Source organism: Coturnix japonica, chromosome 10, assembly GCF_054131305.1.
Source record: "Coturnix japonica strain WE chromosome 10, WE-NBRP24, whole genome shotgun sequence".
Classification (NCBI taxonomy): Eukaryota; Metazoa; Chordata; class Aves; order Galliformes; family Phasianidae; genus Coturnix; species Coturnix japonica.
The window spans coordinates 3,308,532-3,332,845 of NC_140672.1; the positions used below are offsets into that span (position 1 = coordinate 3,308,532).

The 24,314-nt window shown below is 43.7% G+C and overlaps 1 protein-coding gene across 7 annotated transcripts in view; it reads left to right on the top strand.

The window, feature by feature from the left end:
* UNC5D (unc-5 netrin receptor D) overlaps window positions 1-24,314 on the top strand; it is a 114,079-nt gene that overhangs the window by 20,383 nt on the left and 69,382 nt on the right. For 4 of the 7 annotated variants that reach the window (XR_014932363.1, XM_015883166.3, XM_015883168.3 and 1 more), the window contains exon 1: window positions 1,967-2,308. The exons of 2 other annotated variants lie outside the window; for them this stretch is intronic. Coding sequence is in view for 4 of the 5 variants with exons in the window: in XM_015883166.3 (XP_015738652.2) it covers window positions 2,218-2,308 (91 nt within the window). In the remaining variant the exon portion in view is untranslated. Of the gene's footprint in view, window positions 1-1,897; window positions 2,309-24,314 lie in introns of those variants that run through there. One more of the 7 variants, XM_015883167.3, reaches the window with a different exon arrangement.

Consider the following 24,314-nt stretch of genomic DNA (forward strand, 5'->3'; position numbering starts at 1 on the left):
TTGGTCAGCAGAAGCATCAAAGTTCTTTGAAAGCGTGGGAAGCCAAATGTGAAATATGGACTTTGTTAGAAAACAAATATTACTGCTGAGCTTAAATGCAACGGATGAACAGATTTCTTCCTTCCAGCATTCTCAGCTTCTCCATTAGTGTTTCTCCCGCTTCCCCCAGTAATGCCATTGAATCCCCTCTGGCTGAACTCCAGATGCACCTTTCCTTCTTGTTCACTCCCTGGTATCAAAAGGCAGATCCTCCCTTCCCCTCCGACTTCCCTCTGGTTAAACCTCACTGTGAATTGCAACTGTATTTCTAACAGAGGTGGCTCATTGGGCTGCCAGAGGAGATTTAGAGCTTTGTTTCTGTAAGGTGCTGTACTTCCAGTGTGCATCAGTGCTTAAAGAACGCAAGGTTTCATCTGCAGCTCAGTTTCACCAGATCAGAGGTAGCTGCGTTCTCCACATTGAGGTTTCTTGTATAACACTTTACATCTTTGTATATCAAGTGCTCTGATTGAAGTTACCAGCTGCTGCCCTTCTCTGATTATGGTCTCTTCTTCCCCATCCTAATAGTTCTATAAACTGAGAACTCAATGTTTTAATCCAAAGTGCCAAACCCTGACTCAGTGGCACAAGGGGACAAGCAGTCTATGAGCTGAGCTCAGAGCATGTGGATGTCCTTGGAGGTAGGGTTGTGCTGTCAACATGCAAAGGCTTTAAAGAAGTATAGGAGATGCTGTCATGTACAAAACCATTCCTGTGTGCCTTCCTGGCTGTGTTCCTTTGTGGTGTTGTTTGTTATTGTTTGGAGCCCATTGGCCATGGAGATGACCCTCGGCTGTTGAAGAAAATGTATCTTTCATGCATTCGCTCTCAGCCTTCACCACTCTGCTCTTCATTGTGGTCTGGCAAACACATGACAGAAAAGGAATAAGAGATCTTCTGATGTGACGTTCTCAGATATTGATTTCTTTTTTTTTCCTCTTAAAATTCTGTTTACAAATTCCTTTTGCTTTAATTATTTGTTTCCAGCTGAAAGCAGTACAAAGCTCGCCTGCAGGACCAATTGGCAAGCCTTCATTTTAAGCCCATGTAACTAATCCCTTTGTATTTCTCCAAAACTCACTGGTCAGGGATTTCTGAGCACTTTGACAGGTGCAGCTGAGCACCTTTAGCATGTGATGCAGGTGGAATAGTGTGAGGTTAATAGATGAATTAGAAAATGAAGAAGGGAATACAGTCCCCCTGCTGATTCCTGTGCTCCTGTTGCCTGATGCAAATAGGGCTTATCTCCAAAAGAACGGAAAACGAAGAACAAATACGTTATCTTAGATTTTGTCTTTTGCTCACTGATGCAGCGTTGTGATGCACAGACCTGCTTGGCTTCCTCAAATAGGATTCAGAGTCACGGTGGTATGAATCCAATCCCTTTACCCATACCTCTAGTTGTGTATGAGCCTCGCAGTGTGTTAGCATCGCTGTGCTCTATACATCTCCTTTTGTACCACCGCGGCTGCACCGAGTCCTGAAATGATATCGTGCAGCCGACACGCCGCTTTGCACCTCTTAGTGCTCAAGGAAGGCAGAGCGGCTGTACCTGAGCACACCTGGGTTTGTTGGTCCCTGTCCTCCGTACCTAAATAGGTTGTTTGAGCGAACCGGGGAGGAGGAGGAGGGTGCGTGTAACAGTGCCCCCCGCGGCAAGGAGAAGCTGGCTTGCTCCCCCCAGGGCCGGGCACTGTTACTGAAGATGGAACAAACGCTTTTTGCTTCGGGCTGCTCCCCGAGCACCTGTTAAGGGCGGGTGCTTTGCTAAGGGGAGTGGGGCTGGGGGATGGGGGGGGGATGCAGGATGCGCTCCAGCCCCCTCCTCTCCCCGCTCAGCCCCGAATACCGGAGCGCTGTGGGGGTGCTCAGCGCGTTGCCCAACGCACCTGGCCCCGCCCTACGTGCTGCTAATTAGCGGTGGGGGTGGGGCGGCTCATTAGGGATGCGGGAGTGCGCGGCGCCTCGGCGGCAGTCGGCAGGAGGAGCGGCGGCAGAGCGGGGCTACGGGCACAGCTCCGGCTCAGTGCGTACGAGGGGGGGCGAGGGGAGGGGAGGAAAACAGGAGGAGGAAAAAAAAATATAGCCCGGAAAGCGACTTCTCCCTTCACCTGCGGCTCCGGTGGAGGTTTTCAGCCTCAGCTCCGGTCGGGGAAGGAGCGGAGTTGCGAGGCCAGCATGGGCGGAGGGGCTGAAAGGGGCGGCTGCGCCCCGCGCCTGGAGCTGCTGCTGTTCCTGGGGCTGTGCGGCCGCGCTGCAGCGCTGAGAGGTAAGCGGGACCCCCAGCCCATTCCTCCCCGGCAAGTTTACAGCCGGAGCACCGAGCATCGGTTGCTTCTGTGCATGAACATCCCCCCTTCAGAACCCGACGGGATCGCGGTGGGAGTGGAAGCGGATGTGCCCCGTGTTGGGGTAGGGGGAATTCAGCCCTGCGGGATAGAAACGGGCGCCGGGGGGGTGGGGGGACGCAGCTCGGCACTGCGGGCTTCGGGCTGCGGAACATCCTCGGGAATGCGGCGTGTGCGGAGCTGCGGACAGCATTGGGGTAACCGCTGCGGTCGCGGGGAGTGGTAGAGCTGTCCCGAAATGATGGGGATGCGAGATCGTGGCCTGTTCTGGTAGCGAGAGATTCCAACACCTGGCAGACAATTCGAGTGTCTGCTCTTAGGTTGCGCGTACACGCGGTGTTATTGATGTATGTGTGATATCGGGGTCCGTCCCCACCTCCAGCCTGGCGCTGCGGGCTGCACAGTGTGTGTGTTCCCCCTTCTGTTGTGGTTTTACAGAGCAATCCTGCAGCAGCCTTTGTAGATCCGAGCAGATCCCTCTATCTGACGGCTCTCTCGGTCCCTCCGAGGAGGTTTCTCCCCTCGTGCCCACCGGGGCTGCGCCTCCATCTGCTGCTATGGGTTACAGCCGGTGGGTCCGGCACGGGTCTGGGCCACAGGTGGCTGCTGGGCAAAAGAACCCCTTATAGAACTGTAAACTTAACGATGAGAAGGCTGATATTACTTAGTATTTCTTTCCAAAGGTATTTGTGACCGTAAGGGATGGTATGTGTATTTAAATCTGTGCTGAGGTTGTGCTTTGCTCTATGCATGTGGTAGAACTCTGGGGTGGATCTCGCATTGGGATGTGTGGTTGGGATCGGGCCCTGTGAGCCCCAGAAGCATCACCCCTAACCATGTGGTGTATAGCAGGATTGTTGCTGTTAAGGAGTATTAGTCGTTCAACTAAAATTTCCCATCCAGGACATTACAGGCTGAAATAGGATGGTTTGGTTTGGATGTTGTTATGAGAAAGCACAGGGTATCCTTGGGATCAGTTGGTGGCTATGGGTTCTGAGCCATGATGTGCTGTGTTTGGTTGTGGCTTTGGCTGAAGCAGTGAACCCCAATCACCGACCCGCTGAGCTGGAAGGGTTTGGCAGATGAAGTTGTCTTCAAGCCTCCTCTGAAACAAATGACATTCCAGGATTCAGTCTCGAACTGAGTTTAAAGAAAAATGAAATGATTGTAGATAACCTTCACGCTGCATTTGTCTGTTGGAATGAATGTCTGAGCATAGCTTTGGGCTTTTATGTTATAGCAAACAACACATGGGCACTGTGGGAATAGGAAAATGAGATGGAAGTTGCTAATATTTTTATCTCATTGATATATTGAAACTAATTTTAGGCTGCGTGCTCCAAATAAAGATGCCTCTAAAATGTGAACGCTGGTAGTGCTCTGCAGCTTAATATTAAAGCCTAAAGCTACGTGTTTCATCGTGTTCCTACATCTGTGTTGTAAATAAGCACCATTTAGGGATTTTCCTTCTCCTGTTGTAGCGGTACCCGTGCAGTCACGGCGCTGCTTGGCAGCCGCTGCATCTCACTTCTGGTTTTATTAGGATAAATGCTCCACTAAGCGCAGGGCACGGCTGAGCAGTGAGCCATAGGAGCGGGTGTCTTAGTTTGGAATTTGGGGATTTTTCTTATTTGCCTTTCTTTTTTTCTTCTTTCTTAATATCACCCAAAATACGTGGTCCAGAGAGCTGTGAATTTAAGGCATTGCTCTGATGTGAGAACCCAGCAGGCAAACCAGGTTCTGGGTAACAGAGCTCTTGGAGGAATAATGCTTTAGGAAAATAAAAGCAGCCAATTCTATTGATGCTGAACTGAATCCGATGGCAGAGACAAGACTGATAGGCAAGTTGTGTCCTGGTTGTACCTTTTGTCTGGAATTTAATGCCATCCTTGTGCAAATTAGATGAGCTTATGTTTGCTTCATTACGAATGAGCTTGGAATTTCATTTGTGTATCTAGATTCTCTCCATATTTGCAGTGTACTTCATTGCCACCAGCTTAGAGCAGTGCGAGAGCCACCGCTGATGCTTTATTTGCAGAGCGATGTCGATTTGCTGCGCTGCATTCAGGGAGCCAGGGAGGCTTTTTGTGTCCTGATTTCTGCATGTGAGAGGAGGTGTGTTACGCCTGGTGTTGCATTAGTTTGTCTCCAGTTCTCATTCTCTGCTCCTTGCACCCTGCTGAGTGTAAAGCAGTTTGATTATTTATTACTACGTTCGCCAGTTTACTACCTGGAATATTTCTCACGTGCCAACCTCAATTGAACAGACACTGTCAGCGTGTGGATTTATGTGATCTTAAATACAAATGTCATCAGGATCTCAGCAAAGTGGAGAGGTGAAATATTAACTGATGCGGACTAAACAATTGAGGCTGTACGTCTCCACTGTGACTGTATTGACTGTGTTCAGATCACGTAGTTTTGCTGTGTGAAGAAAAAGCATTCATTCAAACAAGAAATCCCATCTCTGCTCTGAACAGTTCTTCTGCTCACCACACCTTTGTTTCTCTGCCAGTGTTTGCATCTACTTCTCAGCTGCCCAGGGAAGAAACTTCTTTGACTTGGGACTGCGGTTACTGAGTAGTTTGTTGCTTCTCTCTCATCTCCGTGAAGATACAAGCTTGTTTTGCTTGTGCTGAGGTCTTGTATTGTTTGTATAGGAGGAGAGAGGAAGGTTTGAGAGATGGGGAAGCCTGGGGGCTCACAAAGCAGCATTTTAATGCTGCCATCACTATGTAGAAGTTGTTGTACTTTGGGACTGATAGCATCAGTGCATGTATTTTATGTCTCTGTTCAGTGTAGAGTTGGCTTCCAGTCAGTCCTGCTCTTCTCTGCATCTATTGCTGTACTCATCTGTTGTAATGTAGTTCATGAGATAAGGTGGGATAGAGGAAGCATTTCTTCTGAGTGTAAGGTTGACTTCAGACCCACTGTGGATCACTGATCCTTATTAGGATTGTTTTAATTTGTTCTCTGATGGTACTTGGGCATATTACTGCGTTGCTCCGAGTGCGCTGCGTTTCCTGCAACCCTTGGATCAGCACAGCAGCCAATGTAGGTGCCAAATGCTGCTCAGATAGAAAGCTGAGGGGCTGCACATAGGATCCCATGTTGGAATTGTGGTGCACACATCTCCATCATGAGCTTCCCTTCAGATGTGTGCATCTCCGGGTGATATTTCAGTTTTGGGAAGACAGGAGGGCACCCCTTTGCTGCAGAGCAGCGTGTTGCTGTGCTGCTTCTCATCGTACACATGTGCTTCTCCTTATCCACGCTGTAGAGCTGTGCAATTCCTTTCTGTTCTGATGCAGAGGGTGAAGTTCAAGCTCTATGAGGATGAAATGAGCTTTCCAAACTATGAAAGAAAACGTCCATCTTCACAGAGGCAGGGGACCCTGTATCAGGATGAATTGGAAGCAACGAAGAAGAGAAGCTAATCTGATGGTGGTTTCACAGCGAATTACAGAATGCAAACATCAACAGCCTGATACAAGCCTAGATGGAAAATTACTTATGGTGCAAAGGATCCCGCAGGGCCATCTGATGTATGTTCTCTGTATTTTCAGTCCTGCTTTCTGGGGGAAGGTGGAGTCAGAGGGAAGGAGCAGAATGTTAACACCAGAGGCTGCTGTTTCTGTTGTTTTCAGCAGCTGCCGCTGTTGCAGTGAAGCAGATGGTCAGCTTCGTTTCTATGTAATGGTTTAGTTTTTCAGTTTCTACTTTTAAAGATCCTTAATTGCCACACTGTATCACAGCACCTCACCTTATAACGTGAATATTTTTAAGTATGCCATTTCTTATACTTTGTTATATCATACGTGGTCCATAAATCGCACTGGAGAGCATCCAGCCAAGTAGGCGTTGGTAGCTTCTAACTTACGTAGGTGGTTTGATGATGTCGGCCTCAAAATTCTACCTCCATCATTTTGGTTTGTGGTTTTTGTCCATCTCCCCTTTTCCACCTCCTTTATGAGGCCTTTTTTTAAGCACCAGCCAAGAACAGCAGTAATAAAGTGCTCATTGTGGTGCAGTTCCTTCTGTTGGGGTGATGGACAGCTCCCAGAGCCCCCAGTGGGTTCAGGTGTGTGTTTGTAGATGCCTTCAGTACTTTGAAGGTGCTTTTCTACATAAAATGGTGCAATAAAAGAGCATGGCATATCTATAGATGAAACCTATTGAGTATGTCTGCAGATAAGCAGCGTAATCAAAATGTGTGCAGTAGGAAGTAGTGTTGGTGGGTGAGTTTTGTTCTTGTAGTTCCTTATATCAGTGCTTGTTGTAACAACAGGAAAACATGAAAATCAGAAGCTTTTTTATTATTATTCCTGTGCAAAATGTCCAAACTTTGCAGCTGTCAGGAAGCACAGGACACGCAGCACATCTGCTCCTACCTTTATGCTTATGGGCAGTTGCTTCAGGTGGGATGTATATCTATTTTTTCCCAGCAATAAATGCTTCTGTGGATCTCTGTTTCTTCTGATGTTTCTGCACATGGAATTAAATTGCTCGAGTCCTGGCGGACAATGGATATGAAAGGAGCGAATGTGGGGTTGTCTTATAAGTGCTGAATGGTTACTCACAGAATGGCTTCCATGCTTACAGTGCTCCCAATAATAGATTGCATTACAGAAAAACAAATTTGCTCTATTAATTGAATTCATCTGTCATATAAAACTGCATCTGATCTGCAGTTCAACAGATGTGTCTGTGACTTTTATGGTGACAAATGCTTCAGGTTAGCTGTGTTCTGTGCCAGATTTAAAACCACTGAGGGTCCGTGGTAAGCCATTACCCTTTGAAATATTAATTTCGACTTCCAATTCCAAGGTATTTGCTGCCATTGATTTATTGCGAGATATTTGCTGCTGCTGACATAGATAACAGTGGGCTTAAGTTGGAACTTTTTATATTCTAACTTGGCTGTAGAGAACGTGGGCTTTTTGCACAGAGTATAGAAGAGTGATGCTGGGTTGTAGCTTGCAGTGCTTTTCCCTATCACAGCTGTTGTGCAGCTCAATGAGAAGTGGCTGCAGGACGCTGGGTGGTGCATGTTCTTACTGTGTCCCAGTGAAGCTCTGTGTGCTGTGCTCTTGTGATTCTCAGAACTAAGTGATCCTGGAGAAATACCAATACATCAAAGTAGCTTTCTCGTTTTGAAATTTAATTATTTTTCCTTGATGTTTATGTGTTTTTTAAAGACTTTTATGAGCTGCTTGATATGGCTCATAGGCAAATGACTGGTAATTTCCTATTTGTAAGAGGAAAAGTAGCTGAAAAATGTTTAAGGAATAAACAAAAGTGGAAATAAAAACCCACCACCCCTATTTATCATTATATACAATGGAGCCACGTCACGTTTGTAGATCCAACCTCGAGTACCGTGGTTTAACTTGTGCTAAATGAGGCCACTCACATTGGGATGCTGCAGATCTATCTCGTGTTTCTGCCTGCTTTGTCCATCTGTGCTCATTCCTTGAGGCAGAAGCAAGGAGGGGCTGCATGGAGCTGCTCCAGAGATGCACCATCCTGACACGAGGAGGTTGGCTGCATGTGTCACCCTGTTATTTAACCACATATTGTGAGGAAAAGGTACTTACTCCTCCATTCCTTTTGTTGTCAGTTCTTCAGCTTTTCCTGATAGGAGCAACTTCAGTGATAGTTTAGTTTCTAAGAAGCAGCGGTGTTGTGTTAAGAGAAGAAACTAGTCATTTTCCTCTAGCTGTCATTTGGTAACAGCTTATGGCTGTACTGAGTACCTAAAGACTTCTGTTAATACCAAATTTGCCACAGTAACAGCCGAACTCCCTCAGCTCCCACTACATTAAAAACGTAGGACTTATTTTGTGTCAAATGAGCTAACAAAATAAAAGATGAATTTAGAGTATTTAATCTGTCAGCATCAATGAATCTGAGAGGATTATCATTCCATTACTGCTAATAGATTTTTTCCACAGATAACTCTGCCACTTGACTTGCCTATTTCTGTGAAGATTTTTACAAATCTAATTTAGACTATGACTTAAATACTCCTGCTCTATTTTGATTTGAATGTGAGATAGTAATGTGGTACCTGACTTGTCTTGAGCTCAGGAACTTCACCTTAATGAGAGCATCTTTAATTCTCAATCAAGATTGTGGGGTGTTTTCAGATTTGAGTCATGCTAAGTGGGATCTAACAGTTGGAGCTGACTTCTTCCTGAGGAATGGCAAAACAAATAGCATTGCCCTTATGATGGATATCAAAAGGACTGATGCAGACCTGCTGCTTACCCATGTCTAGGTAAAGACCCCAAGAATGGGGATTCTTATTCCTATTCCCAAGGTCTTTTAGTGGTGAGACAAATAACTTTTTGGAGACAAATAAGGGTGACATCATTTGTTACCTTTAAGAATTAGAAAGGGAGCAAATGTGTCTTCCTTCCACCGCCCCCAGCAAGCTGTGGGTAGGAGGAAGAGGAGTATGTGGCAGAGAAACTTCCTGACTCTAGATGGAGCCCAGGCTGTAGGATTTGATTTCATTAACTGCAGTAATGCCCTCACAAAGGTCCTGCAGTCCAATGGTCAGATGTACTGCAGTGAAAGGAGTCCACCTCATGTTTGCCACTTGTTCTGCTTGTCAGAGTGAGACCCCTTCACTGGTCCATCATTGATGGAGTACTGTAGGAGGGGTGAGGGGTAGTAGGGCATTGTGAATTGTACCTGAGAGCCCCTAGTATCATAGATAAAAGCAATAATTAATGTTTCATAGCTGAATTCAGAGTGCTGCAGCTGGTCAGTGCAGTGGTATCTGGCCATCCTGCAGCCCTGTAAATGAGATCGTAGCCACTAACAACTTGGCAGGGCTGTTCTTGAGAGATTTTTGTGCCTTTGGAACGTCATTTATAGTTAAAGTCCCCTTGGTCCTGTAGGGACAAAGGATACACTTCTTGTGATGGAAACAAATAACAAGCTGTGGTCCCCTTGTGTTTGGCTTCACTGTCATGCAGCCTGCAATATTCCATCATCTGAGCCTGTCATGCTTAACCTCTAAAGCAGCTTAACGTGAGAAAGTAGGAGAAGCTGTGAGTGGGGAAATAGAGCTGGGTCTGATGTTGGTTCATAGTTTTAACCTTTACTTTCCTAGAGAGTATACACCATAAAACCCCCCCACAGAATGTTACTAGCTCACACCAAGATGTTTTTAATCGTGTGAAAGTTCTGTATTTAAAATGCTTTATTAAAGGTATAAAGTATTTTCTATGGGGCTGAACCATTTTTCATAGTGGGAAGATAAAAAGAGACTTCAATAACACAGGAGTTTGTTATGAAGGGAAGTAGAAGGAGGGATTTCTTTTCTTCAGTGCATGATTTCTCTCACAGCTGTGAATAAAACAAAACCCCATAGTCCCAGTAACTGCTTTGAGACATTTGGTCCCAGAATAAAGTGTGATGTGTCCAGCCAAGGAGACTGCCTTGTAAATGTAGGACTGCAATTTGCTTCCCACTGGTTTTTGGTTTTATTTTGCCTTATATGTTGCAGAAGAAAACAGAAGGGTAGCGAAGACATCAGACTCAACCTCAAATGAGACCAATAGGAATCAACTTTGATCAAAGCATGAGGCCCCTGGTTCTCTGTGTTGGTTTCTGATGACTTTAGATGGGGCCAAGCTTTGTGTGGGCACTCATCCGAGATGTTCCAGTTGCAAAGACATCTGAAAGTTAGGGAGAGCAAAATGCACCAGTGTTCCTAGAGCAGCTTAGCCATATTCTTCCTAATTTAGACTCCAGTGTCCTGCAAGAAGGCTGGATTTCTTCATGCAGAAAGCTCACAATTAAGATTTAGCTGATGACGATGACGTGTGGTAATGGCTTGTGATGCTTCTCGTGGGTTAGGCTGATGCAGCAAGTAGCTTCAAATTCATGTCTGTCGTCAGCTGTGAAACTTATTTCAAGCCCAAGCTGTTCTTCTTTCACTTCTGTATATTTTAAATCTCCTACCATTGTGGAAAGCAGTAGGAGAAATCCTCTTGATGGCTGCTTAAAATCTCATCTCAATGGTTTTCAGTAAAACAGATCCAGTGTTAATAAAGACCGAGACTGTTCCATGAATAGGTTCCTATTCAGAGCGCTGAGATGATGTGCTGTGTTTATGAAAACAGGTTTTGACCTCTAGGTTGTCATTAAACAATTTCTGCTGGAGATCAGCAAATCTCTGGAGGTTATTACTGTCTTGGTAACCTGTCCCACTAGTCTGACACTACAGATTTTTTGGTAACATCAGAAAGTAAATTGTTTCAATATAGAGAAGCCTATAATGATGTGACTATGCCAATGCCATTTCATCACGTCAGGGGTCCATAAGACTTCACAGGTAGCTGTATTGGCTGTGTGTGTGCATCCTACATTCAGTTTAGCCATCAGAAGAGGATAGAGGGATAGTCCAGGAATTATTCAATTGCTGTACGTTGCTTCTGAGATGCTTCCAAAAGAGGTTTGAGTTTTTAGCACTGACATTTGAGACAATACACGTAGTTGAATTTATAGCATCGTCACATATAGTACAGTTGTATTTCTTCTAATCTTTTTGTTTTTTTCCAAATGATAGACATGATTCTTGGTTGTAATATTTCTCTTTGTAGGCTCCTCATTGTTAAGTTAAATTTGTGTGTCTGCTACAGTGAGCAATCCTGAGTTTACAGTCAGTAGCTGCTATCCCTAATTCAGTGTCTACTTTCCATGCTTGAAGTAGTAACTGAGATGCTGCTGTGAGAATACACAATCTGCTTAGTTGCAAAGAGAAATTAGCATTTACACAGAGAAATCCCATTTAGCCTCTTCTTAGCCAGATTTCTGCCTCATAACCTAAAAATCAGTGCATCTGGATCTGCTCTGATGTGGCTTTTCAGTTTGTTGGGTTCAGCTTACACAGGAGACTTTGGACCACCTTCAGTGGGACACGCAGAGCTCTGTGACAGCCTTTATGGCTGTAAGCCTTTATGGCTTGCCTGAGCTCCAGGAAAGTGCGATGAATTCCCCCATGTCTCAGCTCCTTCCTTGTGCATCTCCCTTATTTGTTAGCAGTGCAGGGGTAAAAAGCAAAACAAAACAGATCTGGTTCCCCAACAGTTTGGCCAAGCTGTATGCTTGTTGGGTCACTTGTTATTCCCAAAGAATAACAACCAACAAATCCTTATGCTGATAAAGAAATGCATTTTGTTGCCCCTCTGAGTGAACTGGGAAGCTGTGGGGCTGATGAAGCATTGAAAGTGTGGGTGGTGTGGCTGCTCTCTGACTTGGCTTCTCCCTTGGACTATTGCTCTAACAGTAGATCACTGTAAGCTACTTGCCTTAGCCTCCATTTCAAGCACAGTGGAAACGGAACAGGGGAGCAAGTTACTTTAACAAGTATTGACTTGTATTCCAGTTCTTTTTTGTTTGTATTTATGTTATGGAAGGAGGCTATTGAAGCATTTGTGACCATGAATCCTACGTGGCATTCATAGGGGAGGCTCAGGAATTGGTTCCATGGGCAGCTGTTGGTGGGAAATTGAAAGCAAGTGTTAAGTAAAAGCAGTAGGCACTTATTTATGGTGTAAGGAAGCACTGCACATTGCTTATCTGTTCTGAAAGAGGGAAGCAGGAAAAACACCACCATGTTCCCATAGACCTGTGCTTGTAATACGAACACAAGAGCATAAAAGTCCTCAGTTTCTGGTAGCCTGGAAATGCTCCTAGCATACATTGCACTTGGCCAAACGCAGAACAGTTGATTTAGCTCTGTCACAGCAATGACTAATGAGCAAAGGTGTGGGGTTTGAATGGTGCCACCTCCTTTCTGTCACTTTATAGCAGTTAATAACCTGGAGCATCTCACTGTGCGGGGGTCCCTCCTCCTTCCCCCCAATTTATTTGCATCTTGTAAGAATGACCTTGTTATATTTCAAAAAGACAAATCCTAGTGAAGGCAGAGTCAGGCTGCCATAGCTGCTGGCTTTCCCATCGGCAGAGTTCTCTAACTCCTAATTAGTTGCAGAAGAAATCCAGCTGACAAAGAAATAAAAGATGGAATTCACATACTCAGCTTTATGTACCAAGACATAAACAACTCCAGAATATGCATCACCAGGGTCAGCAAGAATGGTTGTATTTTATATTTGGTGGACAAGGAGTGCTACTCTATGGAAATGTGGGAGATGTTCACATAGCCCAATTCTATGCATGGACTAGAATATGATTTTGCCCTGTGTTGCTGAGCACCCCCTCTAGAATCCCAGCTGTGTGAGAAGATGAAGTACTCTGAATTATTGCACCTCATTCTGTGTTATTTCATCCTGAGTTTTGACCCTTCCCTCTAGGTTCACTGCATGAGTTTGGCTGTGTTGCATGGACTGAATCCATAACAGGTTCATTTGAGTCTGTCACAATGACCTTACATCTGACTGTTCATGCATGGCATTTCTTTCAGAAACCCTCTTTCTGCTTTTCTCCTTTATCAGAGAACTTGGTGGAAAAGTAATTTCCATTGATATCATAAGGAGGTTATGTGGTAATTTCTTATTCTTTTTAATGCTATATCAGCATCTTGTTCAGCGTTCACTTTTAGCTGTGGTTTGGCTGTATGTGATGAGGTGCAGTGAGGTGCTTCTGGTGTTGAGAGTTGCAGGGCACTGTTCTAGATAGAATTCAGGCTGTGATGAGAAGATAGGTGAGAGTAATTACTGTTTTGTGCTGTATTCTGAAAGGCATTATCTATAAATATCTGCCATGTTACTACATTCTCTTCCTAAAAATAATTATCTGGAGCAAAGACTTTACAGAAACTTAGTGCTGAAATGACCTTCATGCCATGGTCAGGGTGGTTTCTTTACCATCCTTGTGCATTGGTTCCCATAGTGCTGTGCAGGAGGCAGGATGCTGCCCTGTGCTTACTACACCCAGTCTGTTTTGTCCTCTTTTGCCTTAAATCTAGCCCCAAAGACACGATGGTCAGGTTTGATTTACTTTCTGATGTTAGCAAGTGTAATGGCGGGGCCTCCTTGGCACACTGATAAATTACATAGTGTTTTACCAAAAATAATTCAGCTCTTGAAAGCAAGCAGAACAGATGACCTAGATAGGTAGCTACCATTCACCTATGGGTACCCCCATCAGTTCTTTGTATTGGTCTGGCTGGGGAGGACACAAACTGGTGCCAGCTCACATGAGGTTTGGGGAATTCTTAGTAATGCTCTGAGCCGATGAATTATTGCTTATCAGGAATATGAATGTTGTGTCTTAATGCCTGTATCTTTAAAAGAAACTTCAAAAGAATATCTTTATCTCTCAGATTCTCCAGTTTTTTGTAAAAGGCTGAAAAACACTTTTTAGAACCTTAAACTGCCATTTCCTCTCAAATCTGTCCTGACAACTGTTTAATGGTTTTATCATCACAAATGGACTTCACCAGTGTTGGAGTTATCTGAGCAATTCTAAATGGCATTGGAGTTTGTGTAGGCTTGCTGCCTAGAGAAGAGCTAGATTAAAGGCTAAATGTGTCTGGTGTGCTGTGATGTATCTGATACGGTGAGTGGGAGTATTATAGTCCACAAGCTGAAGTGAGTAGACTTAAGATGGATAGCAAACAGTGCTAAAGACTTCCAATCTGTTGGGATGGATGCTTCAAGGCATTAAAAGACGATCCAGAAGCATGAGTTCAATTTCTGATCAGCGATTTCTGACCAGCATGATTCCTGCAAAATGAGCCTCTGGTTGCTTTTACAAGCTCTTAACTTTTCCCACCATAAGCTTTTGGGACAGGATTTGAGTGCCTCAGGGGAGAAAGGATGCGTGTAATTCCCTCAAATCTTATTCTTGAAATCACTCCATCTCTTGGGCGGCTGCTTTAGAGCTGACTTGGAGTGGGCTGTGAGTGATGCAGGTGGTGGTTGCCTGGTGGTTGTGTGGACATGAGTATGATGCTGGCAATGGAGCAGGTTCCTGTATGCTGCCCAGTGCTGTGACTGGCAGTGATTGACTTCTCTCAATAGGTTTTCCTTTGAAATAGGGCCATTTTCATACAACTGCATAAACTTTATGCCTGACGTGATCTAGAAAGGACAGTATGTGAGAAGTTTATTAGCTGTCCTGGTCAGGCTTTGTGTTGCAGCCTTAGATCTCTTAACTCTTATGTGCCTTGCTTCATTTAAACCACAGAAATGACCCACAGAATGTACAGTTTTCCTTAACTGTGTTGTCTTCCAAACCCAAAGAAGGGCTCAGCTCTCTCCTGTGGGCTTTCTCTTGTAACTGATGGTCTGCACTCATTGCTGTGGATCCAAATACATGAACCATTTAACTCTATTCTTTCTGCATTTAATGAACAGACAGGAGACAGTAGCTGTTACAGACCAGGTGCTATGGGCCACCATCCCCTCTGTGGCATTCATAAAGGTGATGTGAGCTCTGGTGATGCTGTGGGGAAGGGCATTACCTGGAGTTCTAGTAGTGACTCATAGGACTCAGAGTACAGGATCCTCTTTCCTGTTTCTGGAAGGTGAGGGTAGCTTAGTGAACACCTCTGCTAATCCTTGATAGTAAGGGTTGGGTGCTGGTAGCAGCCAGTTGCTCTGCACTGATGTTTCTGATGTGAATTCTGCACCTTTATGTGATCTGAGGTCCTGCCTTTTGGTTGCCCTGTTGGCCCTGTAGATAATTTCATACAAGTGAAGCAGGATGTTTCTAATTGCTATAATACAAAAGGAGGACAAATGGTCAGATGAACAACTTTTTAAACAAAAAAATATGCTTTCGTGCTTTGTTAGTATGTGATGTCTATCCTTGTCTTTGCCTTTCTCACATTAAAACAAAGGCTATTAGTTTGCCTTTCTCAAGGGGGGGGGAGTGCTGATCTACTCACGAGGAGGTCTGACTTACAAAGCTTGTGAAATCCAGAGGAAATCCTTTGATTGGCAGCAAAAATTGCCACGGTGTTGACTTAGTGTGCTGCAGCCTCACCAGAGATCTGCTTTGATGCTGCCTTGTTTCCTGCTAACATGAAAACAAAAAGTTGCTGCGCTCCCAGTTCCTGCTTTAGCTGTTGTAAACACGGCCCCTGGGGAAGGTGTTTGCTTGGAAATGATTTGCATGTTTGACAGCACCTTCTTCTCCCTGTGTTAAAAATGTAGGGCATTGTCTGTCAGCAGTAGAAGCCCTCTCTTCGTTTTCCCTTCTTTTCTATGGGAGGATAATTACGTTTGTGGGTCCATAGGAAAAAAATCTGCTGTGATGCAGGCAATTGGCGTTAATTTTGTAATAACTTAATCTGTGCCAAGGAACATAAAATAGATCAAAACCTAAATGTGAATGACTTTAAAAATGATAACAGAATACAGCAAGGCTCCAGTGTGTTATCCTTCAAACTTGGGAAGCTGTTAAAGTTGGAGTGTTGTGGTCCATCTCAAAGGGACTGTTTTAGTTTAATATGTTAAATTGCATTAAAGTATAAAAATAGCCTCTCCTAAATTACATCTGCAGCACTGACTTCTCAGACCTATTTACTTTATTTTAATCCTACTGAAGTTATGACTGAAAAATAAGCTTTTCTATTATATACATGATGAAAACCAATTAGTCTTGCAATGCTGGGCCTGGGATCCTGCTGGGGTAATGCACTCAGTCGTGAACAAAAGAAAGTTATTAGGATCATTTGCAGCAGGATGCTCTGGAAGCCACTGAAATATGTTTGATTCATTAAAGGTGGTTTCTGGGAAGGTCCAGTGCTGTATTTCTTCCCCTTCAGGTCCTCCTTGTGAGAACAGGAAAACTCTGGCCCTGTAAATTGACTGTGTCAGATTGAACAAGGGACCGTTTTGGATAAAAGGGGCTCTTATCAGAAGTGATGGGGAGTCTGTATGCAGTGCAGCCCACACCTTGGTTGACCACAATGTGAGCGTTGGGAGGGCTGACTGGGACTGAGTTCTTGAGGTGTGAGTTTATCAGCTGTGTGTGGCACAGGAAGCAGCGGAACAGCTATTAAATGTTCAGCCCTGCCTTGCTAAGGGGATGTGTGCTTAGGGACGCAGCCAATTGCAGCTCTATATCTGCTGCTTTGACCCTCTTTCAGGACACTATTTTGTTTTCTTTCCCCTCTCCAATGACATCCCCAATCCCTGGGGGTTGGTGCTGATTTTGCATGGTGTAATGGCACAGATTCCGGCCTCATTACTTTTCACCTTAAAGTTCTGAACTTATTCTGAGCAGATGAACGGTTGGAGGTTGTGGCAGCTGCCTTCTCCTTGAAGGAGAGCAGCTCTGCAAGGGAACTTCGGGGTTCTGATAGACCCTGACCGGTACCAGATCCTGCCTCTAGTAAATGACTGAGTCAACCCACTGAGCAACAGGAAAGTGGAAGGATATTTGGTCTCAGCAGTAAATTACAGAAGCATTTGCTGAAAGAGCATAGTTCTGCTGTTTTCCATTTAAATAATGATTTAATTGCATGTGAATTAAGTTGGTTGGTTTTTTTTAGACAAATTACTGCTGTCAATGAATTTTATAAACCATGACCTCTACTCTGCAACCTTCTCTCAAAGGCTTGGAAAAATATTCAGGCTGCTTAACCATGATGCCAACTGTCAAATATGTCACTGTGCTTTGCCTGCCCAAAGCATTTGCTGTCACTTAGGGATGGCAGGAACTTCTCCTGTTGGCTATGCAGGCATTTACTCTCTGTCCACAGGACGTTCTTTGCTTGATCAAACAACTTCAATCTGACGTGTACTGGTGAGTGTTGTCTGATGACAAAGGATCGTATCATTCAGCATCCATATGACCTCTGAATCCCTTTACAGCCCTCTTGAATCATTGTGTGGAATTGGATGTAGGATGCTGTATAAGAATTCAGGATAGGAGCTGTTGTAATATGTAATTAGAAAGGGCTTTTAGCAGATTATCTGAAGTTGGGAATGATTGTTTGCTTATACACCATGATGGCACATCAGAGGGTGTGACTGTCTGGTATCAGGCTGCTCCATCAGTGCATTTAACCTTATGTCCTGATTTGATAGTGAAGTTGCTCTTTTAAGCATAACTGTTAATTAGAAGCAGATTGTTTACTGAGGTCACGTCAGTCACTGCTGTTAAACAATGAGTGCCAAAACCTTTTTTTGGAGACACGTGGGAGATCCCAGCAGTCCCATGCCTGCGTTGTATTTAGCAGCTCGCCCTCCCTGTCTGCTGGCACCCCGAGGTGCTGAGGCACCCATCACAGCTCTGCCTGCGATGCTGTAAGGAGAGGTGTGGATGGCACTTCCATGTCTGTGAAAACACAACTCTGCTGACAGCTGTGCCATTCAGATCTGTCTTTTAAAAATGTATTTTCAGAGCGGTGCTCTTTCTTCCTTGAAAGCAGAAATGCTGATGTGTGACAAAAGACTTCTAAATGGCAGGTTAAGAAATATCTGAGCCCCTGTCTGGGCCCTGATGTTCCTTCCTCCATAATAGTTGAGTGACAAGGAGTGGCTGTATGTGGCAGTGCAGGGCTGTGGGGTTTGCTGCTTAACCCAACCAAGCTACAGTTCTTGATTTAGTCAATGTAAGAGTTTTGCTCTAAGCAGATTTTCCCTACTGTGGTATTTTTATCTGCACTGACTGGGTAGAGACACTCCTGGCTGCTGCTTCTGATGTCTGTAGTAATCATGAGTCACTGAAGGTGGCCAAAGAGCTGCTCCAGCACTGAGACCTCATATTCTGCAGTGCTTCAGGAGCTCTGTGCCCCATCTGCACTGCTGTGTGCTGAGACCGAGGGCTGAAAGCAGCCATCCCTGGTGGGGAGAGAGGGTATGGAATGGTTTAAGAACCATAACATAGAAAGATTAAGTTGAACCCATCAGGATAAAGCGAAGGGGCTGTTCTGTGGGTGTGATCCTTGAAAGCTCTTTCCAAACTGCCTCTTAGCTTTGCCTTTCTGCTGTGGTTTTACCAGTGGTACAGAACCACTTCTATGTTAAGACTTGGAGATGCAAATGTGAAAGCAAGCAGAGCAATGCTTAGTTTTCTGCTCTGCTAAAAGAAGTGTGTTGTTTTTTTTTCTCCTCACACAGCTCCATTTTCTCTCTTTTTAGCGACACACACGTGGTATTTTAGAGAATCCTTAAAAAAGAACTCCTTGCAAGAAGGGCGCTTCGCAGCGTAGCTTTGAAATATAGAGGTAGAAGGAGCCATATGTCACTTGATTAAAACGTTGCGCTGCAATTTGGATCTGCTTCTGTAGATTTGACAAAGACCTCAGGCAGAAGTTTTGCCGTTGTGTGACTCGATTAATCTGAGCGAGGTAAATCTTCCCGGCATGTGCCATCACTCAGCTCAGTGACAAATCTCCCTCCGAGAGCAGCGTGGCGGGGAGTTGGGCTCCAAGAAGCTTTGCTGAAGGGTTTGCTTAAATGCATGTTTTGTTAAAAATGTTTTGGAGGTGTTGGCAGCGACTGTGGTTTTTTTTTTACAGCTTCATATGAGTGTACGTGATATTGGTTTCCACTCTTCTTTATTCAATGTAAAGCTCTTGGAAGCTGTCCCAAAGGATGCACGTGGTCAGACTCTCAGGAGACTGATGAGAGGAAAATGTTTAGGAAGCTGAAAATCTGGCAATTTTTGGCAATCTTTTTAAAGAAGTTCTGTCTGCTTTATTTAGCTTCAGCTACAGAGGGCTGTGTGTGGAGTTACACTCAGAGCCTTCAACAGGAGCTCAAGTTGTTTCCAAATGCACTGTAAAATCTCCATTACTGAGGGCATGCTCCATGTTTAAAGCTCCTGTAAGTGGGGCTTTCCCTGGCCAGTGATATTCAGGTTGTTCCCAGGAGCTTCTGCATGAACAGTTATTTAGAATATACGATAATAATAATCTACACAATTTGAAGCAGCACTATAGGATCAGAAAAACAACCGTACTTTTCCTATGGTGCATTGCTGTGTCTGTTCTGCTTAGCAGGGCATGAAGTTCTGCTTCCGTACCTCCACAAACAGCTTTCAGGAATCCTGTTTTAGGAACATCTGGCCTTCCTGAATAGGAGCATTAGAACTCTGGAGCTGGTTTTGGGTATTAATGCAATAAATGTTAGTTGGAGTCAAAAATACCCAAAGCAAGACATGAATCTGTGCAACAAAATACATGACATCATCACTTATTTTGGAGCTATAAGGAGGAAAGACTGCAATTGCATGGTGATATGCAGTCACTAAAACCATCTAGATGCAGCACAGAGCGCCCTGAGGCCCTTATAGCAGATGGCAGCCCTGGACCTGCACAGCACCACCTGGGAGCAGCCCAGGATTACTGCATTCATTGTTTCAGCAGTAACTAAAGCAGAGTAATTCCATTAAGATCTAATCTGAAATAGTTTTTCAAGCTCGGTGTGTTGTGAAGGAAAAGGTCCGGATGAGTTCTGCGTGACCTGTGTTTTGAAGATGGGAAATACGCCTGGGAGAAGGGATTGTTGGAGTTGTGATTCCCATACAGTGATTGTGCTGCAGGCTCCAGTATAAAAGCCTCTGAAATTGAACTTGATGTGACCCGTGACTCGTTCGATGTGCTGATGCTTCAGCTTTCTCTTTTATTTTCTTTCACTTTATTATACAAAATGGGGATGAAGTGATAAGTGTGCTTAAAAATTATGGCTGAAGTGTGGTGCAGTGTCATCCCATAAAGCTTGTAGCCCGAGGGAGCAGAACATGGGTTGGTATGTGTTATTCCTTCACTTGGAAGCACTGTTTTCTGCAGTTGCTTTTTCCTTGAAGCCATTCTTCCTTTCTTTCTCTAAATCTTGCTGTTCTAAATAGTGGTACGTTGTGAGCTGGTAAGAGGAAGAGAAACAAAACTTTGAATATAAAAATATAAAGACAGGCTGAGTATTTGGGATCTTTCATTTTGTCTGTGGCATGAGCCAATTGCTCAGGTCAAGATCAATGCTGGAGCTGGCTCTCGCAATAGGGAAGACAGCAGCTAGTCTTGAATCTTTGCCTCTGTGTCCACCTTTGTTTTCTTGTCTTTATTCTGAGAAATCAATCAGCATGTATAATTAGACAGGTATGAGTGCTTGTTGATCTCCTAAATTATTATTTACTCAAATTATAACTAGAAAATTGTCTTTAAATTAAATAATCTTCTAGGAGAAGGTGCATGAAACAGTGGCTTCATTGGCAACGTTTCTGAAGTCCAATGTCAGTCCAAGCTTAGATTTTTGAGCTCTGTTAATTGAAAGTGATATTAAAAACAGCAAAAACAGGAAAAAATCAAGCCCCACCACCACACTGTGAAGCATTGACTTCATTCTGGTATGTGATATGCTGTGATATAACGCTCTCTCAGTAAAGGTTTGTTAGAAGCCTAGGAACAAAGCCCTTGACTTAATGTCTTTGAAGCACAAAGCATCTTTAATATTGGAGGATCAAAAAAGGAAAAAAAACGCAGAGTCTGTGCAAAAGAATTTGCTGATGAATATATTAATATAGAGCGTTGCTGGTTTGCATTTGGCTTTTGATGAAGCACCCTCTGAATGTTCTGCTTGAGCTCTGTTTGTATGGCATGGCTGGGGTGGGTCTGTAAGGAGGGGTGGATCAATGAGGAGTGACCAAAATCATACTGTAATCTATTTCTGATGGAAATAATGTCTTTGCAGCGTGGTTGGTTTTGAAGGAAGAGATGCATGGAGAGGGAACTGCTTACGGTCGTTTTTGGCATTTCATTGTGCTTTATTCTTTGGGCTGTGCTTTAGTAGTTCTTGTATTTACCTAAAGGTGAATGATAGCTCCATGTCTACCTATTAAAACATGACCTTCAGAAAGGTGTTCGAGATCAAATAATTGAGTGAGATTCTCAGCATCTGTAACTTCTTTTGCTAAAATTGGTGGGGTTGCATGGGTGCATACTGCCAAAGGTTTTGACCTCTATTGACTAACACAGCAATGATTAAGAAGTAGGATTTAGGATATCCAGGACCTCCTTTGTTTTCTTCTGTATGTCTTTTACTTTGATTAAATCTTCTGATATTTATTCACAAGTAGGATGGTTTTTCCCTATTCCAGCTGGGTTTTGAGCAAGGGAAAGTGAGAGGTGATAGGATCAATGAATACATCACTGTAAGTGATTTTTTTTTTATAAGACAAGTGTTATCAGATGGTTGTTTGCTTTTTTTTTCCCCAAGACCTATTAAGCATCCGGCAGTTCTTGTTAAGAACAAGTGAGAGCACGAGAACACTTGAAGGCTGACCCATGTCATTCGAGACAGCTAATTGGAAGGCAAGGTTTTCTTAGAATCCCTGGGTGTTGATTGCAGCCATGAAAATCTGATGTCTGTATAATGTAAGTTGGAAAGAAGTTTTCACACCTTTCACAGAATATAGAGTATAAGTTTTTCCTTGAACCAAGAAAAAAATCTGTCTGCTGTTGCTATGTCAGTGCTTCGTGCTGATTGATTTCTTTTAAGCCCAGGTTCTGTGAAGCAATACGCAGTAGTGGCCATTGAATTCAAGTCCTACAATTTCTGTCTCATAGACTGCATTGTTGTCGCACACAGATGTATTCAGAGGATGGGAAGATATGTGCTGTGAATGCTTCAAAGTAGAGCACTGTGCTACACGTGAGCAGAGATTGCAGTTTCTATGCTGTTGTTGGGTAAATATAAGAATCTTCATTGATTTCATGAATGCCTTTATAGCACTGGGTTTAAAACAAGCTATTCCTAAGCTGTTGCTATACAGAAAAATAGGAGAAGAATTTCTATGAAGCCCCTTGGGGCAGAGTGTGGTAGGGTGAAAAAAAAACACAGGCAGGTGGGCAGGAACAGGAAGAACTCGCCCTCAAAACAAAGCAACATACAGCAATTTGCATCAGCAATGCAATGAAACTAACTGTTACTATAGAGAGGGGTTTAATTGTAAATTGAAACCGCCTTGGGACATCATCACAATTGAGTTTCTGTTTAGAATCGTAGGTTTTGAATGGCTGCAGCTCTGCCAAATGATAGAAGATGCACATCTTTGCAGAAAGATGTGTTTCTCCCCTCAAACGTATAACGCTGCTGGATTTCTTTTTGATGTCTTCTTCCAAAGAAATAAAATGAGATAAATTTCCTTGTTTTTCTGCAGCTGCTTACTGAGTTGATTTTGCTTCTGGCAAAGTCAAACTGAGTAGAAAGAAATGGAAGGGAAAAAAAGGAGCTGGATGCTGACAGGGTTAGCAGCGTCGCTTGGGAGATGATGGATAAATGTTTCATGGGAAGGCACTGGACAGGCTGCCCAGAGAAGATGGGGATGTCCCATTCCCCACTGGAAGTGCTCAATTCTGGGTTGTTAGGGCTTTGAGCAGCCTCAGTGTGTAAGGCTGGCCCTGTTTGTGGCAAGGGGGGTAGAGCTCAGTGTTCTTTAGGGTTCCTTTCCACCCAAATGTTTATATTGATATCATTACATTTCTCTGCATTCCCTAATCGCTTTACTTTTGGACCTTGCTTCTCCTGTTCTATGCTTTTTCTTTTGGCTTTCCCTTTGTCTCCATGTGAAAGTGAATTATCGGGCTGCCAGCATAACTCATGAAAAAATAGCCTGTAAAATCACCTGGAGAGCCAATAATTTATCCTTATTTGATGCATGTAGATTCTTTAATACATTCTAGAGGAGTTTGTCTTACCTGTGTCAAGATTTTCTTGGCAAAAAGCCATTTCCATAGGAATAAATGTACACTTAAAACACATGTTTTGCAGCTTACAGTGTTCATTTGCCTATATTAAGAAGCTGAGTGTCTGTATGCAGGAGCCTGTCAATTTGTTGGTGTTTTCTGTCCCTGCCATTGCCTTCAATGCCAGTTGTCCATGCTGATATGGGCACTTCCATGCCTTTCTCATCAAGAACTTATCCGTGGTTTAACCTTGGGTACCTGGAAGCTGTTTTCCTGTGTGCTGCATATGAGGTGCTGTAACCTGCTGGTTTTGATCTATGTTATCAATATGTTGATTGAAAACCTGACATTAAGCAGCTGATGGTTCAGATGCCAAAGTGTGGGGAAACACTCTGCATGTGGCCACAACGTGCTGAATTTCATGGAATCATAGAATGGTTTGGGTTGGAAGGGACTTTGAAACTGAAATCAATGATGGAAATGTTAAAGGACAAATGTAGATACACCCAAATCTACGATTCCAGGCTGTGTGCTCATCCAGACAATTGAAGTTGCAATGGTTTGATGCACAGAACCATCTCCTGATACTCAGCTTGATAGCAACCAACGTTCAGTGGTACTACAATTAAGTAGGGGAAATGTTCAGTTTTCCTTCAACAAATGTTGACCAAACCTACCAGAAAGGTAGAAAACACCCATTGCACATCACTGACCGTGCATTGAGGCATATGGAATATTCACATGTACACAACTACAAGTAGGAGACAGCACAGTGACCCAAAGGTTTGAGCATTTCTACACTTTCTGTGCACTGAGAAGTTTGTAATGCTTACAAACACAGAGTGCATTACAAGCCTTAATGCTACCTGAGTTATTAAACCTTTTGAACAGCCGTGGCCTTTTGTTTTCTCATTATTTATGTCAGGTAAGGCTATATCTGTTCAGGTAATCATGCTATGTAACTACAGAGGAATGTAAATGATGCGTCTCGGTACACTGAATAGCAGACGTGGAATATAAATGATATTTATGAGGAAGTTGGGAGTGCTTTAAATATTGTGAAACCACTTAGTTTGACACATTGGGGATAATGATGCTGAAACAGTAGATGCTTTGTAAACTGGTTAATGGCAACAATTTTCTAAATCAAAGCGATCTGCACTTTCCCATTTACAATTTCATTCCTAAGTGCTGAAGTCTCATAAAAGGGTTTACAGCATCGAATCTGCTGTGAACACTTACCTGGCACTGAGGCAGCAGCATTATCTGCAAAGCATTTTAATAATTTATTTTTAACGTTTTCG